Below are 19,710 nucleotides of genomic sequence, written 5' to 3' on the forward strand. Positions count from 1 at the left end.
GCCCTTTAAAGGAGAAAGAGAAGGAGGGGTACATAGCAAACCAGGAACAGTAGTATCATGGACCACAGAAAGAGAATTTCAAGGAGTCAATGGCTGGTAATGTCAAATGCTCAGAGGTGAAGTAAAATAATTCGGGAAAATGACCACTGGATTTAGCAAACAGTAGTGATGAGGAAGGGCGATTGTAGTAGAGTTCTGCAAGAATGAGCCTGATTACAGTGAGATTAGGAGTATGCAATGAAGGAGACTTCACAGGTGGACTACTCTTACAGAAAGGGATGGTTAACAGAGAAGCTGAGAACGTGAAGAAAAATCTTTTTACCTTTATAAATGAGAGGACATTGAGGCTGAGGTTGAATGATTCAATTTGGAGAGTGGAAGACAGTAGAGAAAAGATATAACTGAGGGAATGAGATCACTAAAAGAAGTGGAACAGAATGAGCTTCAGAGCATCCAGGTTGAGACTGGCCTACTGACAGCAAAAGAGATATCTCCTTCACGAAGGGTGAAGATTGAGGGAAAAAAGGAGAATAATTGAGGAAGTTCCCAATATGCGAAGTCGGGTATGCAAGGCAACAATGAGGTTGGGTCTCCGGGATAAATGCGTGGAGAATGGAGAGCCTCACATTTTAAATGTTAATGGGGGCGGGCGGAGGGAGTGATTTGAATTGTGTTGGAAATAATCAGCATCATATTTCAAATAAAGCTCTGGTATAAAGTAGCTTATGTTAGGGCAGACCTAGGCCTCAGGTAGTGTCAAAGTGTAATAATCATATTATATTAGCCATTAGGGACTGATTTACAGTTACCCAGAGCAGTATTGGCTGAAACTCCTGGTGCAACAGATGATGCTTCTGCTATTTATTCCTAACCCCCCCCTTTCTAAAAAGATTTTATTTATTTTATTTGAGAGAGTGAGTGAGAGAGAGAGCATGAGCAGGGGGAGGGAGAGACTCAGACTCCCCTAATGAGCAGGCAGCCTGACGTGGGGCTCGATCCGAGGACCCTGGGATCATGACCTGAGCTGACGGCAGTCGTTTAACCAACTGAGCCACTCAGGTGCCCCTCTTACCCCCTTTTCAATATGGCTTTTTATCTGCCTTTTGATAAAAAAAAAAAAAAACTTTGAGAATAACAGGCTTCTCAAAGACTGACTTAAGTCTCAAAGATGTAACTGCTAATTCCAATAGAAAATTTTCTATTATTTTCATCGTTACACTGCATTTGACATCGCTAGCTTCATCTCGAAACTTTTACAGAAACACCCTTGGGTGGTACTTTAACCTGGCTATTCCTGCTTATTAGTTCTATTTGTTAGATGAATAATATTGAAATGATATTCAATATTAGATCATGCTAATACAACAGCTTTCTTGAACTAAAACCCAAGAGGTGTGATTTAAAGGTCCCAATCCAAATCCCAAAATTCCCTCCCCTCCAAATTTGCTCCCTTGTTATTATTCTTTGTGATTATGTCTAGCTAATATTAGTTCCCTTAAGAGCAGGGATCTGGTCTTGTGTATCCCTTCTCTGAACACAGAACACCACTTAAGTAATATATACTTAAGGATAAGTAAGCAGTTTTAAAGTGATTTTCTGAACCATCTAAGAATCATGTATGACTGGTTTTTCTTTCCTGTAACACATTTATTTTGAAAATAAGACTCAATGTGTGCAATTAAAAATGTAATTCAAGCCTTTAAGATAAATTCTGTAATCAGAAAAAAATGTACTATATGCAGGTAGTGGATATACAATCAAGAAAAATTAAACGTGAAAAAGTTACAATGAGGAAGTAATAAGTATGGAGTAAAAATGTCTTCTGAGCAGAACAGCATCTCTTTGTAAGTTTTTCTAATATATTTAATATTAGGTATTCAAGTTATCTTTTGTTGAGCAAGAAGAAAAATGAACTTTTAACTCTAGGGAAGATGCTTAAAAGCAATCCCTAAATGTAATCCTTGTAATCCCTATTATAAGAAATGTAGTTACTTATTCATTGCTTTATCAAAGGAATCTTACCCTTGCATATGTTAGTGACACCCACAAGGACCTCCCCTTTCAACATTTCTGCAGGAAAAAATACTCAGCTTTTCAAATGCTTCAGTGACTGTTTTTCCCAGGATGCAACATAAAACAGTGGAACAGGTTAAATTAATGGCCCCTCTCCACTTTTTGTGTAAATTTATCAGAATCAGATTTTTAAAGTTAAATATGAAAAGTGGAACGACAGTAGTTCTAAGCCTACTCTCCTTGTCCCTGAGTGCTGATATATAAATTAAGTTTAAAATTGGCTGGGTGATAAGACAGTGGTATAATAAAGAAGATCTAGTTTTTGTCCATGTTACTTGGCAGGGCTTCAAAAATCTTTGGAATTTCCAGATTAATAGGAGTCTTTGTTATGCTAATGTGGCAATTCATTCTGGGTTTTAGGATGGGGGCTGGTCACCGGAAAGACTAATGATTTTGATTAAAGGGTGGGAATTTTGGGTCAGATCAAACTCCCAGGAGGGGTGTAAGGCCCAAGATTGGGCTCAACCACATAGTCAACCAATCACAATCAGTCATGCCTCGTAATAAAATCCCATATACAAACTCTGAACATCAAAGTTTAGTGGAGCTTCCTAACTGGTGAACAGTGAATAAACTGATGTGGTGGGAGTATGAATTACCAGGATTCCACACAGAGGGAATTCCCTCTCCTGCCTCTAGACTTTCACCTATATGTGTCTTCCATTTGGCTGTTCCTGAGTCATAGTTTTAATATTAAAACTATAATCATAAAGATCGTGCTTTTAGTGAGTTATGTGAGACATTTTAGTGAATTATCCACCCTGAGAGGGTTTGGGAAGACCTGCATTTGTAGTTGGTTGCATAGACTAGGGGCCCTACTTGTAGCTGGTGTCTGAAGCAAGGGCAGTCTTGTTGGGGATCTTGCCCTTTAACTTGTGGGATCTGAAGCTAACTCTGGAACTGAATTGCAGGACAGAGTTGTGTCAGAGAACTGATCTCAAAACAGACACCAAAGGCAAAAGTGACAAAAGAAAGAAAAGATAAAACTGGACTTCATCAAAATTTAAAACTTGTGTTTCAAAGGATACCACCAAGAATGTGAAAAGAGATCCCATGGAATGGAGAAAATACTTGCAAATCATACCATAAGAAACTTATATCTAGAATATATAAAAACCTCAGAGCTCAATAAAATAATAACCCAATTAAAAAATCGGCAAAGCATCCGAGTAGGCACTTCTTCAAAGACAGACAAATGGGCACTAAAACATAAAAAGATCCTGAATATCAGTACTCATTGATGTAGACAACAAAGGAGAAAGAAATATAGAAAAAAAATAAATTTCCTTTGCAGCCCACTGACAAGTACTTGGGACAGGCAGAGTGAACTTTATCAAGGAGCTCAGTTAGCTGCCTCAACGTCAATGCTTTGCCAGAGGCAAAGGCAACCTTAGCTGGACATTAATTAGCTCAACCTCCAAGATCCTATCACAATCCTTTTGAAAATTTCCTTTATCTCTATCCCCCTCCCTCAGATATATGTTAGCAATCATCCTCCAAGCATATGGCCTCCTGATATACATCTGAGTCTCAAAACTAAGGTTTTATTAGACAGTAATAAATGACCTTTCCTAACAACAGCTAGACCCTCAAAGTCCTGGAAACACTGCTTTCAAATTCCTTGGAGACTTACGCTATCGCTATCCCTAACATCTTCCCAACTTGAAAGTATATAATCAGCCACTCCTCACAACCCCAGTGCAGCTCTTTCTGCCCACGGTCCTGTTCCTATGCTTTAATAAAACCACCCTTTCTGCACTGGAGACATCTCAAGAATTCTTTCTTGACCTTTTGCTCCTGAACTCCAACATTTCACATCACTCATCAGGGACATGCAAATCAAAACTGAAATGATATACCACTTCACACTCTACATGGCTACAAAGAAAATGACAATAATAAGTGTTGGTAAGGATCTGGAGAAATTAGAACCCTCATACATTGCTACTGGTAATGTAAAATGATGGATCATATAGTAACTCTATATTTAACCTTCTGAAGAACTGCCGGACTGTTCTCCGAAGTGATAAGGGGTTTCTTTCTGGGGTGGTGAAGATGTTCTAAAATTAGATAGTGGTGATGGTTACACTGAGATAGGGAAACTGAAGGAACTCCATGAAGAACTGCTTTTTTGCTCCTTTTCCTGCTTCTACTCTTGCTAGGACCTGCACCCCCACCTTACACACGTGTGCCTTATACTTATAGTACAAATAATATATGCCCTTTAGGGTCCAGGAGTTAATGATTTCTCTGGAGTCTTCCAGCACAACAGATAGGAGTGACAGGACAAGGTTGTCATGTACATTTTGCAGACCACTGGCTCTAGACACCCTGACGCCAAGCCTCCTGGCCCAAGTGACTTAAGGAGGACACCTGAACACTAATCCTTGTTTTGACCAGTTTCTGGATGGCTGAGAAGACATACACACCAGATCACAATCCTCATAAAAACCCCATACCCCAAACAAAACAGACTCACTCTCCTTTCCTTTCAGAGTCTCTCAAATACTGTGTTTCTATCTGTCCTCTCTCCGTATCTTTAATAAGCTCTGCTCTCACTTCGTCTTCAGATAGTGTTTGACTTCTATCCTTTGTAAAGCCAAGAACCCTCATGGCTGGTCCTGCAGGACTCCTTTTGGGTCCATAGACACAATCTGCCTACATCAACAGAAGTCTGTGAATACACTAAAATTCACTGTACGGCTATTTTAAAATAGTGAATTTCATGACACAGGAATTCTATCTCAAAAATCTGTGATTAAAAAAAATAAAAACTAAAAATTGACTGTATTAAAATATATCTGGGAAGTAATTTAAATAAATAGACATTCAAATGATATTTAACCCTGTATTTTTTATATTTGCCCTTAGAAAGCAATTTGAGATACACACAGACATATACAGGACCTTAATTTCCCCTTTCCCCAACTCCCATCATCTCCCTCCTCAAAGTTTAAGCTCCATTGTGAGTGTTTCAGAAGGCAGTTTGGGCAGTGAATGAGGTCAGAGGCTGGTCGTCAATTAATCCACTCCTAGATAATCAAGCGTTGTAAATCCAGATTAACAACAACAACAAAAGATAGTTAATTCTTTGGGTTGGCCTGTCCTATCCAGTCCTCCTAAAGCACTATTATTCCAAAGACTTTAATATAACTAAAGTTTTATTTTAAAACTCCAGTAAATTAAAATTTAGGGAAGAATTCAACAGATCACAGTATTTTTAAAGGTATGGCCACAATTTAAAATTGGTTGTGGCCATTTTATACATTGCCCACTTCTCTTAATATTGAATGCAAAATCAGTGAAGGCTAGTAATTAATACAATATGTAATAGCACTTCTTTCTGCTTTGTGTTCATTAGAACAACATTTATAGTTATCTTTTAACAGTATTAATATTATTTCTTGGGTTCCTGTTTTTCTTGAATGTACACATCTGTGTATCTTTCTAAAGTCTCTTGATCATTTGTTATTTGAAAATGGTTTCATCCTAAGAGGTCAAACAAGTTTTGCAGCTTAATGATTTTTAAATGAAGTCAAAGCTGACATACATCTATGAGTGTGCAAGACAATTTAAAAGAAACAATACTACAAAAACTGGGTCCACAAATGCAAGCAACTGTATCATTCAGATTGGTGGTGTACCTGAGTTGATCAAGTCAAATGTGATGCAATAAAAAGTGGTGAGGAACTGTGGGAAACATGGCAGCATGCCATCCTGAAGGCACACAGTTTCAGCCAACTGGGTGCCATGTAGTATGGACCTAGTATTACCAGATCTCATTTTTCTCAAAAACCCAGAAATCTGGATTTTTATGTGAATTTAGGATTAAATGTTAACATAATTGAAGAAATTTTAGCCCTCCTTTCTGGTTACTTCTAGGCTGTGTCAAGGGCTAAATTTTCAGTTTGGTCTTTCTGCAACAGGCACCATGTTAAGCTGGATATCAAATAAATGTTTGTTATGAGTATTCAGCGCAGAAAACACTTGCAACTTCACAGTAATATTATAGATTAAAATATACCACAAATTATCACAAACAGCTTTGAACTCCAATGACACTCACTCTAGATATGGTTTATTAAGGAACTACAGCTAGACTCTGGGCCTCACAAACTTTTCCATTTAGTAAACTTAACGGAACAGATAATTGAACAGAAGTCTGCGCCCCGACCAGAGTGTCTTTTTATTTTGACTTCAAGAAAGTTTCAAATTAAAAAAAAAAAAAACTTGATACAAACTTTCATTTCTACTCCATAATATAGCCATACCCTTTTTTTTTTTTTTTTTAAGTAATCTCTACGCCCAATGTGGGGCTAGAACTCACTATCCGGAGATCAAGAGTTGCATGCTGTACCGAGTAAGCCAGTCAGGTGCCCCATAGCCATGCTTGTTTTTATATAAAAACTGTTGTTTCCCTCAGTAATACCTGTCACGTTTATTTTGTGGCTTCACATAGTCCATAACACAATACTCGCTAACTCCGAGGTATGGGTCACCTGTTCGAGGAGCAAGGAACCAGTTTTGTCTACTAAAGCATTTTTGTCTAGAATCCAAAGGCCCTTCTTGGAAGTCAGAGCTTTAAGGAGTGATGAATAAATACATACACTCTTGAAGATTTTAATCCTAACACTAATATTCTGCAAAAGCCTGCTGAATGAGGGCAATCTCACGGTTTAGCGAATATAGGCATTTTTGGGTTAACTCATCATTTAATCTTAGAAACATTACAAATGTTTTTCGATTAATACACTACGTTTCCTCAACCTCCTTTTCTTTGAAGCATCGCATCCCCTTACACTTGTCTATCATCTCCACGAACTACAGATCTTTCTCCTCTCGTCATCCCTCGAGGATAAATTCGCCTTCTGTCTTCCCACAAAGATCCCTCTTCCCAAACCCCAAATCCGGGCAACGCCTCTCGGCGCAGAAGCCGCGGGAGAAGGAGGAGGAAGAGGAGGAGTAAAGCTAAAGCAGGCCCTCCGGACGCCGGCCTGTGGAACGCTAAGGAAGCACAAGACGGAGCGGTCCGGGATTTGGGAAGGGCCCACCCTCGGGAGCGTCCGATCCGGGTTAAGCGAGGTTGTGCCCGCAGAAGTGCTGGTTCCGCTATCCACCAACGGCAGGACGCAGAGGCAAGGCGGGGGAGAACGATGGTTTGGAGAAGTGTTTGCTCCGGCCTCAGTCGCTAGGACGCTGGATGAGGGACATGGAGGATCAGCCAAACCCTGTGCGTCCCCGGAGCCGCTCAGACCGCACAAAGGGCCCCCAGCCGGCCTCCCGCAGTTTCCTCACCTGTGCTTGGCTGCCGACCTCCGAACTCGCAGCACCACCGGGAGAAGCCCTGCGCGGTGCGTGGAGACAACAAAAAGCTCCTCCAATCCCACGGACGGTAACTGCTCCAACTCCACCGCTGGCGGGGACTCCAGGCTCTGCTCCCGGGAACGAGCCCCGCCCCTCTCTTTTTGCCCCGCCCCCGACTGGCGAGGATCCCGGATGTTGCCTCCTACGACGCGCTGAATCCCCGCCCTTTCTTCTTAGGCCCAAGCCCCTTCCGAATCCGCTACGGGTCCTGCACGGCCTAGGAAGAGTTTCGCTGTCTCCTGAATGGCTAGAGCGTCCTCCCGCGCTCTGTCGCGCTGCAGGTGACGGCGCCCGGAGGCTGTCGGGAAGTAGGCGGGGTGACGTGGGGTTGACGAGCTCAGCGGCGGGTTTGCCGAGATCAGTGGCTGGCTGCAGCTGGTGCGGGGGGCGGCCAGCGCCTGAGGTGGAGCGGGGCGGTGTGTGGCCGGGGCCATGACGGGCAATGCCGGGGAGTGGTGCCTCATGGAAAGCGACCCCGGGGTCTTCACCGAGCTCATTAAAGGATTCGGTGAGAGCCAAGGGACCGTCCTGGGCCGGGGGTCACGGGAGGAGGCCCAAGCTGGGCATGGAGTGGTTCTCTGCGGCCACCGCCGCCTCGCGTCTGAAGGGAGGCGACTCCAGAAACCTGGATCGCGGAGGTCTCTCGCCCACTCCTCAGTCCTGGGTAGTCGCATTTCCGCAGTAATTTTGAGAGCCACATCCCGAGGGCAGGGATCGTATCTGTCTTGTGCACTGTCGTATCCGTCTTGTGCACTGTCGTATCCTCAGGACTGGGCACTCAATTACTTGTTAATTGACTTGAGCGCTTCCCGCCCCCACCCTTACGCACCTATCTTTCCTTTTCTCCCGTCGCTTCTCTGGGGAGCGTTCCCCTTACCCGGCAGGTGTGCCTAGATGCACGTTCTCGGGTCATCAGTCCTGCAGGAAAAGCTAGGGTGTGCCTCCTCGACGGTGGGGTGTGTATGGTCCAAGCCGCGCAGGAACCCGAGATTCTGGTTACTCAAAGCAGAACACCTTGAGTGTGTGAATAGCTCTGCGGACATTCACACACGCTGACTGCATGGGACTGACAAGCCACTTGCTAGTTCTTCTCCCTGCTCGTTTTTTGGCTTCCGGTAAAGTGTGGTTTCTTGAGCTAGTGCTCTAGACTAGAGGCCACATGCTTTCCTCAGTTTTTTTTTTTTTTTTTTTTCCTGGCCACGTTCCTTGTCTTACATCCTAAATAGTCAGCATATTTGACTTTTTATCCTTTCTTGTCCTTGTTCCCGTCCTTTACTTTGGGCAGTAAGTTTATTTTATTGCTACATTTGTTCAAGTATTACTAATTCTAGCTATTATGTTAAAACTTGTACTTGGGATAAAAACTAAACGTTGGTATAGATACTGTATTGTACATAGCTGAATATTTGGAATATAATTTATCCAGCATATATTGTTTACCTACTGTGTCTCAGGCACACTGATAGGGCTTGGGAATTTTCAGTGTAAATAAACCATGACTGCTCCTCTAAAGATCTGACACTCAAACTGATATGGTGTATTAATTGCTATGTTAGAGCATATACAAAATGTTATGGGAACACAGGTCATGGAAGAGCACAGGCAGAAGAAAAAACATAAACAGTGGTAATATTAAAGTATACACCATAGGAAACAGCTAGCAAAGTGACAAAAAACACGTAACAGACGAGAAATATTTGAATCTGAAGCTAGAAGGTAAACTGACCAGATTGTATGCTGCGTTGTATAGTTTGGATTGCCCTGTAGTCACTGGGGACTTAAAGATACTTGAATGCTGAAATGACATTCTTAAATTAAAAAAGGTTTACTATATATAGTGTGCAGGGTGCGATGGTATGAAGGGAGAGAAGCTAGAAGTCTCTTAAAATGGATGGAGTCAGGTGATTAGCTTGACATAAAGTAATGGGTTAAAAAGCAGGAGGTAGTTGCAATAATTTTGCTCTATTTAAATCAACAAGACTGCTGACTGAGTGGATGTAGGGGAAAGGGTGAAAATGACTCCATGGTTTCTAGCTTGAGTGGCTGGTGAAGCTTGAACAAGCCTGATGGACAAGAAAATGAATTCGTTTTTGGTTATTGAGTTTGAGATGTCTGCAGGTTTAGCCATAATATTTACCTTCAAAACCTTAACTATTATGACATATTAAAGTTCACTTTAAGAAAAAGTGTACTAGGCAAGTTTGTTTTTAAATTAATCCACTCCATTAACAGCTATTGTTTCAGTCCCCTATGTATAGAAAACTTACAATTGAAAATGATTAAAAGTCACGCATAAGAGGGTGATATGTAAATGCAGCTTCTGCACTGGCACATATGAAAAGTGAAGCAAGTTTATTCCAAGCATTTCCGTTTTTTTTCTTATCCAATTCATGAATTTAAAAAGCTTTTTGAAGTTCAGTCTTTAAAAAGTGGACAATCCTTTTGTTTTATGTATGCTATTGTCAATTTATTTTGAAAGTTTCTTCACTGGAGGGGGAAGTATTTGTGGAGTCAGTGAATATATAAATACAAACTTTAGTGAAATATAACATCATGGTAAAACAAGATTCTTTTTTTTGTTGTTAAAGATTTATTTATTTGTTTGAGAGAGTGCACGAGTGTGTGAGAATGTGGGAGGGACAGAGGGAGAGAGAGAATCCTCAAGCAGACTCCCCCGAGCACAGAAGCTGAAGCAGATGTGGGGCTTAATCTCATGACCACAAGATCATAACCTGAGCCAAAACCAAGAGTGGGCCACTTACCCGGCTGAGCCACCCAGGTGCCCCCAAAAACAAAGTTCTCATTAAGAAACTGATGGAACAGAACTTATACTTTTAATTGGTATGGTACATACATAATTCATAAATGCATCAAAACAAACTGTGATGGTCTACTGATTAAAAACAGAAGCTGTAAACTTCTGTTTCCCGCCAAAATGGAATAACAGGGACTGCATTTACTTTTCCTACAACAAATCAATGACCCCAACTTTAAAGGAACTCGAGAAAGAAGAGCAAATGAAACCTGGAGTAAGCAGGTGAAAGGAAATAATAAAGATCAGAGTTCAAATTAGTGAAACAAAAAAGAGAAAAATAGTGGAGAAAATCAATGAAACTAAAAGCTGGTTTCTCAAAGATCAATAAAATGGATAAACCTCTAGTCAGCCTGGTCAGAAAAAGGAGAGGAGAGGGGTGCCTGGCTGGCTCAGTTGGTAGAGCATGTGACTTGATCTTGGGGTTGTAAGTTTGAGCCCCATGTTGGGGATAGAGATTGCTTGAAAATAAATCTTAAAAAAAAAGAAGAGATACAAATGGCCAATATTAGGAGTAAGAGAGAGGATACCACTATAGATTTTATAGATTAAAAATATAACAAGGGAGTATTCTAAATATCATTATTGCCAATAATTTGACAACATGGGTGAAATGTATGGATTTCTTTAAAAGTAAAAATTACCAAAGCTCAAATAGGAATAGATAACTAGTATAGCTTTATATTTATTAAATAAATTAAAATTATAATTTAAAATCTTCCCACAGTGAAAACTCTAGCCAAAATTGCTTCACTGGTAAATTATTTCAAATACTTAAGGATTAAGTAATACCAATTCTACACAAACTTTTCCCAAAAAACTGGAGAAGGAATATTTCCCATCTCACTCTATGAGGGCCATTGTTATCCTAACATCCAATCCAGAGAAAGGCATTACAAAAAAGTAAACTACAAACCTAACTCCATCATCAACATAAATGCAAAAAATTCTAGCAAATCAAATATAATATATTAAATGGACAATATATCATGACTGAATGGGTTTTATCCTGGGAATTCAATGTTGGTTTGACATTTGAGATTCAATGTGATTTACCAAATTAACTAAATAAGAAAAGCTATATGATTATCTCAATAGACACAAAAAGCATTTGATAAAATCCAACATCTGTTAATAAATATGTACTATTATATTTTCCCTGTTTGCCAACTAATGAGTTAGCCTGCCACTGTTTTATAAAAGATTGTATTATTGATATATTGATAAAGAGATAAAGAATTGTATTACCATTGCCACAGTAAGCAGCAGGAGATTCATGTTTGCATTGGTTCCCTTGACCTACAGGTCCATGGGAGTGAAGGTGGATCTAGGTGGATGTTGCACACATGGGCCTATGTCATAGCTAAGGAACCCTGGCCTTAGGGAGCTCCCAATTTTATTAAAGAGTTAGCTCACAAACCTCATCAACGTTTAGCTTTAGGAAGATGCTATGGACGGCAAATAAGTCTTCTCTCTGCACTAGAGGAGACACTATCTCTGTCTTTTACGTCTGTTTATTAAAATAACATCCTTGAAAAGATAGTCCAGAACTCTCAGAGGACAAGCAGAAACAGAAGAAACTCATTGGAAGTTGTCTCCCAACAAAAGCCATTCTTGTTTTTTATACCAAACATGCCTTTCCCTCCACTACTCTGATTAATCTGACCTGACCCACAGGGCTAGTACCAAATCTGTTTATCTCTTGTAGTGTTTACATTAGACAGCAGGTGGCTTTCTCCTTAAATTTTTGTATTGACTTTTCATCTTGGCTTAAGGCATGAACTCAGGTATAGCAGGGTATTTTAGTGATTGCACGGACTCCTCCTGGGCTTGCAAGGAAGAAGTCTTGCAGAATTCCATCATCCACAACTCTGGCCCAGTTGAGACAAATCTGAATGACTTTTGGGGCCAACATAGTGTTTCCTTGACAAGAAGACTTCTCTTGAGGTACATGTTACCTTGTTTTGAGGAAAGAGGCAAGTTAATGCCTGGCTTTCACATAAGAAGTAAACGTATACTTCTGCCTGGTACTCCTAGAAACAAGTATTGCTTATAATTGTTGGGGCCCCCAAAATGGAACTCTGTCACTGGGGATACAAATTAACAGCTTTCCAACTTGAGGTTCCCAAATAATTGAGTCTAGTCCTTGTTTTTGGAGTGCTTGCCTGAGAACCCACAATCCAGTTTTTCCTATTTGGTCACATCACTAACTAAATAACATGGAATGACATGATTAGGGAATATATCTGGGACTATTTTTTTGTAAGAGGTATGGAAGCTGGGGCCATGCCTTTACTTTTTGGTAGACTTGGTGAGCTTAGGGGAATGACAAATTGTCAAAACTGTTGGAAGATAGCATTGAACTTAAATTTAAGGCACTGGCAACAGTTAGGGAGGACCCTACTAGGGTATTTTTCTTGGGGAGAGATGTTCCAGGTTTATTTTTAAGAGAAATATTTTTGAAATTAGGTTTTGAATGGAACTATTTTATGGAGCCACTAGTATCATAATGCAAATGTGTTTGTCAATACATAAATATTTCATTTTTAAAAAAGATTTTATTTATTAGAGAGAGCACAAGCAGGGGGAGTGGCAGGCAGAGGGAGAGGGAGAAGCAGACTCCCCCACAGAGTAGGGACCCTGAGCTCATGACATGAGCCGAAGGCAGTCACTTAACCAATTGAGCCATCCAGGTTCCCCAATACATTAATATTTCAACCATATTTTAATTTTAGTACTTCCTTTCATCTCGGAGCAGTGTTCTGGTTTGGATGACAGATTCTATGGTCATCCTATTAAAGACCCAGTTCAATTATCCATGAAACCAAGATAGCAATGGTCTCCTACCTCTTATCTTCCAGAAGGCTCTCCAGCCTACGTTTCATATGCAAATTAGGTACACTGCATTGTCTTTGAATTGTATATACTTGTTTCCTAGTATTTGTGAAGTCGTCCCTCTTTCCCTCCCTCCCTCCTTTCCTTCCTGTCTTCCTTTGTTTCCTCTACTCCCAGTGTGGGGCTGGAATTTAGGACCCTGAGATAGAGTCACAGACTCTACTGACTGAGCCAGCCAGGCGGCCCCTAGTTGTGATGTTCTTAAGTACCATGACAATAGTTTATTATTTTCTGTCCTTGATAAGTTCTAGTACCATGCTTGGCACATAAAAGGTATTTGTAAAATACCAACATTTTGTTAACTTTTTAAAACCTTCCCCACCCTGCCCCCATCTTTTTACTTAATATATGTTAGGGAGTCTGCATTAGGGGATTCTTTATATTTAGTGCTTAATAATATATAACCTCACAAGAATTGTGTGGATTGGATGAAGCAGGGAGTAGGAGTACCCTTGTTTTATACACAAGGAAAGTGAGGCTCAAAGACATTATGTTCTTGCTCAAGGTTAAGAATTTTAAGTCAGTGATGGGATTGGAACCCAGGTCTCTTGAATCACTGCTGCTTTCTCTTTCCTATACCATACATTATTTGAAATTGAGTGTACATAGTTGGATTATTAGATATTGAATGTATATAAGGAGATAGATACTAAGAGCTGAATACTATGTTTTCTTTACACAAAGAGGTGTGTGTGTTTAGCAGAAGGTTGTTTAAACCGGTGTCACCACTTGAAATTCACTGTGTGCAGAAGATTTTGGGACACTTTTATTCAGTGGATTTTTGTTGTTTTAGTATGATATGTACAATATTTTAATGTTTGGCCTTTTTACAGTTGATTTCCAATAGCAGTAATCAGTGTTAACAATTGCATTAGTGTCCTTTTGTGCCTTTTCAACTCTCATATGATTATAGGTTCACACTTACAAGGCTTTTTCCTCCAACTTCCTATATGTGAATGTCTAGCAATATGTTTTCTACTACAAACAACCTAGTAACTCTCCCTTGTACATATATCTTTAATACAAGAGTGGATACTTAATAGATACTTGCTGAATAGAGCAGATTGAGTCCTGGGATGATATGAATGACCAAAGTCATATAGTTGGTTGACCCAACTTTTTTTTTCCCCCATGTAAGTCAAAGGCTTCTCTAGCTTTTACTTGAAAATAATCTGGAATATTAAAAAGTGTCCAGACTTTGGAACCAGATATGGGTTTTAATTATTTTTTTGGCATATACTGGCTGTAGTGAATTTAGGCAAGCCACTTAACATCCCTAAACTTCTTCTGTATAATACTTGCCTTGGCAGTGATTAGGGAAAATGCATTTAAAGTACTTTACTAATAGAAGGCACTGGTAAATATGGCTGTTTTTTATATTGTGATAGTACTAGTTAACAGTAAACCCTTACAGTGTTCCAGACACTGTATTAAATATATCTCATGTATACTAAATTATCTCACTGATTCCTCATAACGACTCCATGAGTAGGGGGAACAGAGAGGTTAAATGGTCATAGAGCTAGCAAATGGAGGAGCCAGGATTCAAGCCCTGGCATTTTTGAAACCAACCTCTTAACCAGTATACTGTCACTATGATACATTCTACTAGGACAGGGTTTCTCAACTTTGGCAATGTTGTCGTATTGGGCCAGATAATTCTTTGCTGTTGGTGGCAGTCCTTTGCAGTGTGGGATGTTTGGCATCTCTGGCCTCTATCCATTAGATGCCAACGCCTTCCCACTGGTGACAGTAGTGACAGTAAAAATGTCTCCAGACATTGTAAAATCTTTCCCAGGCAGCGGGGGGACAGCAGGGGGGCATCACCTAATTGAGAAACACTGTCCTAAGGAAGGGTATGTTTGGGGAACTCTGAGGTAGTTGAAAATAAAATTATATTAAAGAAGATAAAGAATTGAAATTTAAGAAAAGGATCAGAATTAAACATGTGATATGAAAGTCACTGTTAAGTAGTAGTTATTTATTATCACTTAAAAAGAAAGTGTATAGTAAAAAAAGAAGAGGGCCAAGGGCAGAGCTAGGCAAGAGCAGATGCAGAAGAGACAGAGACTGAGGGAGACTGAGAAGTCTGGAGTGGTGTTTCAGTGAAAATAAACTCTTGAAAATTCTTTAAATTATAAAAGTAATATACTCCCATTATAAATAATTAGGAAGTAGTAAAGGAAGTAAAAGGATTTGGCTGTGAGCTTTATTAGTTTTACCATTTTAATTTGTCTTGTCTCATTGTCCCTAAATGTGCATTTCTTTTAGTTAGTATTTTATTTAATGGTGAAGGAAAAAAATGAGTTATTTTGTTTTGTAAAGTAATAATTTCTTATTTCAGGTTGCCGAGGGGCCCAGGTAGAAGAAATATGGAGTTTAGAGCCTGAGAACTTTGAAAAATTAAAGTAAGTATCATCTTAGTTGTGTTAAAAGTAATGTCTGTATTTTAAGCAGACTGTTTTCTGTTTATTTTACTTGGATTACTTTAGGCTGATTACTTCACCTCCTTTAAGTCTGTCTTTAATCTTGTGAAATAGGTATTATTACTCTCATTTTATAATACCTGAGACTCATATGTAAGTAACTTTTAAGGGATTAAAAACCAGGTCTCTGTAATTCCATGTCAGAATTGGTTTATTGGTTGATTTTTTACAGTAGTCACTTATAGATCAATAGGGTTAGAACATAGAACACATTTTAACATGAAAAACGTAATAGGTTAGTCTACAAAAGCATATTTAGTAGATAATGTATTTTAATGGTAGTTCAGAACTTGTCTATACATTATCACATTGCTTCTTGGAGAGATTACAGTTCAGATTCCAAATGTAGATGCCAGGAAGTACCTTCCTTTTCCCCATCCATTTGTCTCTAATCACCTCTCTGAGACTCCCCTTACCCTCAATCTCTATGCCCCCAAGCATTGAGCCTGTATTGCAAATAGAGGGCTAGAAGAATTTTCATTGGAGGGAGAGTTCTTGGATTCTTGGAATGTGACGAGTAGGCTTCTAAAGGGGAAGTGGGAACTTTAAGGATATAGCTACTGTTTTTAATAGTAAAGAGATCATTTGCTTCCCCCTAGTTTCCCCTTCCCCATGAAAAAGCAATGACTTGAGATGAAATAAGGGATTAATTCTGGCTGAGTGGTCAGGAAAGATTAATTAAATATGCACCATTTGAACTGTCTTTAAAGGATAGGAAAGGGTTTTGTTGCATGGAAGACAGTTATAAAAAGACTGGAGAGAATCCTAAAGTGGTGATTTAATGTTTCATGGGCAACAAGAGTTCCTTTAATTATGTAAAAGATGATAGCACCCATTCATAACTGCAATTTGATGATTTTTCATGAATCCAACAATTATGTAAAGGTGACTTAACTTTTTTTTTTTAAGATTTTATTTATTTATTTGACAGAGAGAGAGAGAGCGAGAGAGGGAACACAAGCAGGGGGAGTGGGAGAGGGAGAAGCAGGCTTCCCACCAAGCAGGGAGCCTCCATGTGGGGCTCCATCCCAGGACGCTGGGATCATGACCTGAGCCGAAGGCAGACGCTTAACGACTAAGCCACCCAGGCGCCCCTACTTAATATATTTTATAATATATATGCTATAAGCCATTTATCTATAAACATCCCACGTGAACTTTATTCATATAGATTAGAATTCAGTCTAGGGTTAACAGCTTCTTTTAGTTTTGTTGTGTTCTTATTTTTAGTTTTTAAGTGAAGTGATACAAGGTAGAAGTGAGTAATCCAGATTTGACAATAAACCTTTCATTATAATTCTGTTTTATCTAATATAATGTTAAGGTTTATTAGCTGTGTCATAGGCAACATTCTAGTGACTGAATAGCAATAGAAATCTTTAAAAAATTTCTCAAACTTACTTTGTTTGCAATGTATTTGTTAAGTAGCTGACTAAAATGTAACATATTGACAGCGTGTTCCAAAAGAAGCAGTGTTTGGTGTCATTAACTTGTATTTTATTTTGTAGGCCAGTTCATGGGTTAATTTTTCTTTTCAAGTGGCAACCAGGAGAAGAACCAGCAGGCTCTGTAGTTCAGGACTCCAGACTTGACACAATATTTTTTGCCAAGCAGGTATGGTCCTCAGATACTCTGAAGTCTTGAGAGCAATTCTTTCTATAAACAGAACTCTGTTTCACTTTTGTGTCTTTGGTGTAGCAGTCCTTAAGCTTTTTTGTCTTAGAATCCCTTTACATTCTTAAAAATTATTGAGATCTCCAAAGAGCGTCTCTATTTATATGGATTATATTTATCAATATTTATTATATTAGACATTAAGACTGAAACATTTTAAAGTATTAATTGATTAAAAAACAACAAACGCATTACATGTTAACATAAATAACAGGTTTTTTAGTGAAATATAATCACACTTACCAAAATAAAAAAAAATTAGCAAGAAGCTTTACATTTATGTTTTACATTTTTGCAGATTTAATGTCTGGCTTCATAGCACACAGCTGTTTTTTCCTGTCTGCTTCTTTATTCAGTCTGTTGCAGTATTTTGGTTTTGGTTTTGGTTTTGGTTGAAGTATATGAAGAAAATTCAGTTTCACACATATGTGTAGTTTGAAAGGGAGGAGTATTTTAATATCTTTTTCAGAGAATTATGGATAGTCTTTGATAGCAAAATTCAAAAAATGTTGCTTTCTTAAAGGTTAGTTGCAATGTGAAATCTGAAACCATATCAATGAACTATACTCTTTATTATATTAAAATTCTTTGGTTTATCTTGCTCTACAAATGGATTTTTGCTCATGCTGCATTTGATAACATCGTGCATTGGTCATTTTGAAAGCTCACCGATGTATACAGATCTTTTAAATGTTGACACATTTGATTACATACATGAAACTTTTAAACTCACAGTGGGTTAAGTATCATGAAACTTTTAAACTAACAGTGGAGGATCTTAGCCTTACCAAATTCTAATTTTTCACTTGAAAGTTCAAATTTTATCAAAAAAAACATATGCTGTCAGGTATTTTCCTGTAACAGGCTCATTTCACTCAATTCAAAGAAAAATATCTGCCACATACCCTGTTTGAACAACCATATTTGTCTGCCATTTGTGTTTTCAAGTGAAAAAGATGTTCCAAGATTAAAGCAGCCAACTTAGCTCACAACTCAAACAATGGTATTACTGCCTTTCCTCAAAATGACTAGCATGTTTTGGTTTACAGCAGAAGTGCTTTATTTGTGCTACCTATTTCATTTGATAGAAAACGAAGGACTTGTACTTCAAAGTCAGATTTTAATAAAAATAACTTTTACTGCTTCATTAAAGACAGTCTTCAGTAAAACTGGCTTTTTTTTTTTCACTGTTTGTGTCAATGAAACAGTATAATGCCACTGCCTAGATTGATGCTAAAATACCAGCAGTATTATCTGCCATTGCTATTATACTATCAGTACAAATGTGAAAGCAGGGAAGAAGGCAAAAACTGTCTTTGAATTATTATGAAAACAATTTTTGAGCTCATAAAGCCCTTGAGAAGGGTCTTAGGAATTCCCAGGGGGTCCATGGACCACACTTGAAAACTGCTGTTCTAGTATATACAGTGAAGTGTTGACTATTATTAGATGTCTCCATACATTTGGTCCATTGTTTGGAAAAGCTGAAAAAGAGAATGATAAAAAGAGGTTTGATTTATGTTTAAAATCTAAGCTAAATATGATGTCATTTGTTTGAAAATTGCATTTATTTCTCAGACTCAAGATACTGCTTAGGATAATCTGTTTAACCTTTAGAAAGGTTGAAAATAAAACTGCTAATTCTCATTATTGCCCTTTGGATCAAGTCTTCGCTATTCCTCTTAGTAACTTGTTTTCCCTTTTCCTCTTACTACTTCTTTCCATTTTCCCCCAACTTTTTAAAATTGAGTGTTGTTTTTTTTTTTTTAGAAAAATGAGCACTTTCTTCTTTTTACTTCAAGGGTTAAGAGAACATTATTGTGTATTTTTTTTATGATAGCAGAACTTAAAGTACAGAAATACATAATGATAAAAGTGAGTATCTTTGTAACCCCACACCATCTCTACTAACCACTTTTATTGGTTTGACTCATTCATTTAATCAGCAAGTAGTTATTGAGCACCCACTTTGTGCTAGGCATTGTTTTAGGTACTAGGGGCATAATGGTGAATAAGACAGGCATGTCTCTTCTTAATTTCAAAAATAATGAAAACAATTCAACAGTAGCCAACATTTACCATTCTTACTGTGTATCAGATATTGTGCTTTAGATATGTTATTTATTTAATCCTTGAAACAGCTCTGTGAGGTTATTATCCTAATGTCACAGATGAAGAAATTGAGACCTGGAAAAATTAATTTATTTTTCAGAGATCACGCAGAATTTAAACCCAGGTCTAAAACCCAGATTTGTGATTCCACATGCCATACTACCTCCCACATTGTCTTTTCATATGCTAACACATTATTATAATTTTCTTACTAAAGTTGGATTGTTATGCAAAATACTTTGCATCTTTTTTCACTTAATGATAAAAGTTTGACTCTGTTCAATTTCCATACAC

At 38.5% G+C, this 19,710-nt stretch overlaps 2 protein-coding genes across 7 annotated transcripts in view; one reads left to right on the top strand and one right to left on the bottom strand.

Moving 5' to 3' along the window:
- RO60 (Ro60, Y RNA binding protein) overlaps nt 1-7,513 on the bottom strand; it is a 28,143-nt gene extending 20,630 nt beyond the window's left edge. The window contains exon 1 of one of the 2 annotated variants that reach the window (XM_026517357.4): nt 7,369-7,513. The gene's annotated coding sequence lies outside the window, so the exon portion shown is untranslated. The remainder of the gene's footprint in view (nt 1-7,368) is intronic. The other variant, XM_044390682.3, reaches the window with a different exon arrangement.
- UCHL5 (ubiquitin C-terminal hydrolase L5) overlaps nt 6,995-19,710 on the top strand; it is a 49,026-nt gene continuing 36,310 nt past the window's right edge. For 2 of the 5 annotated variants that reach the window (XM_026517359.4, XM_057315579.1), the window contains exons 1-3: nt 7,843-7,945; nt 15,489-15,552; nt 17,139-17,244. In XM_026517359.4, the coding sequence (XP_026373144.1) occupies nt 7,870-7,945; nt 15,489-15,552; nt 17,139-17,244 (246 nt within the window). In that variant the 5' untranslated portion in view covers nt 7,843-7,869. Of the gene's footprint in view, nt 7,719-7,756; nt 7,946-15,488; nt 15,553-17,138; nt 17,245-19,710 lie in introns of those variants that run through there. The other 3 variants (XM_044390684.3, XM_044390683.3, XM_026517358.4) reach the window with 3 other exon arrangements.

The sequence above is a fragment of the Ursus arctos genome, unplaced genomic scaffold, assembly GCF_023065955.2.
Source record: "Ursus arctos isolate Adak ecotype North America unplaced genomic scaffold, UrsArc2.0 scaffold_2, whole genome shotgun sequence".
Lineage (NCBI taxonomy): Eukaryota > Metazoa > Chordata > Mammalia > Carnivora > Ursidae > Ursus > Ursus arctos.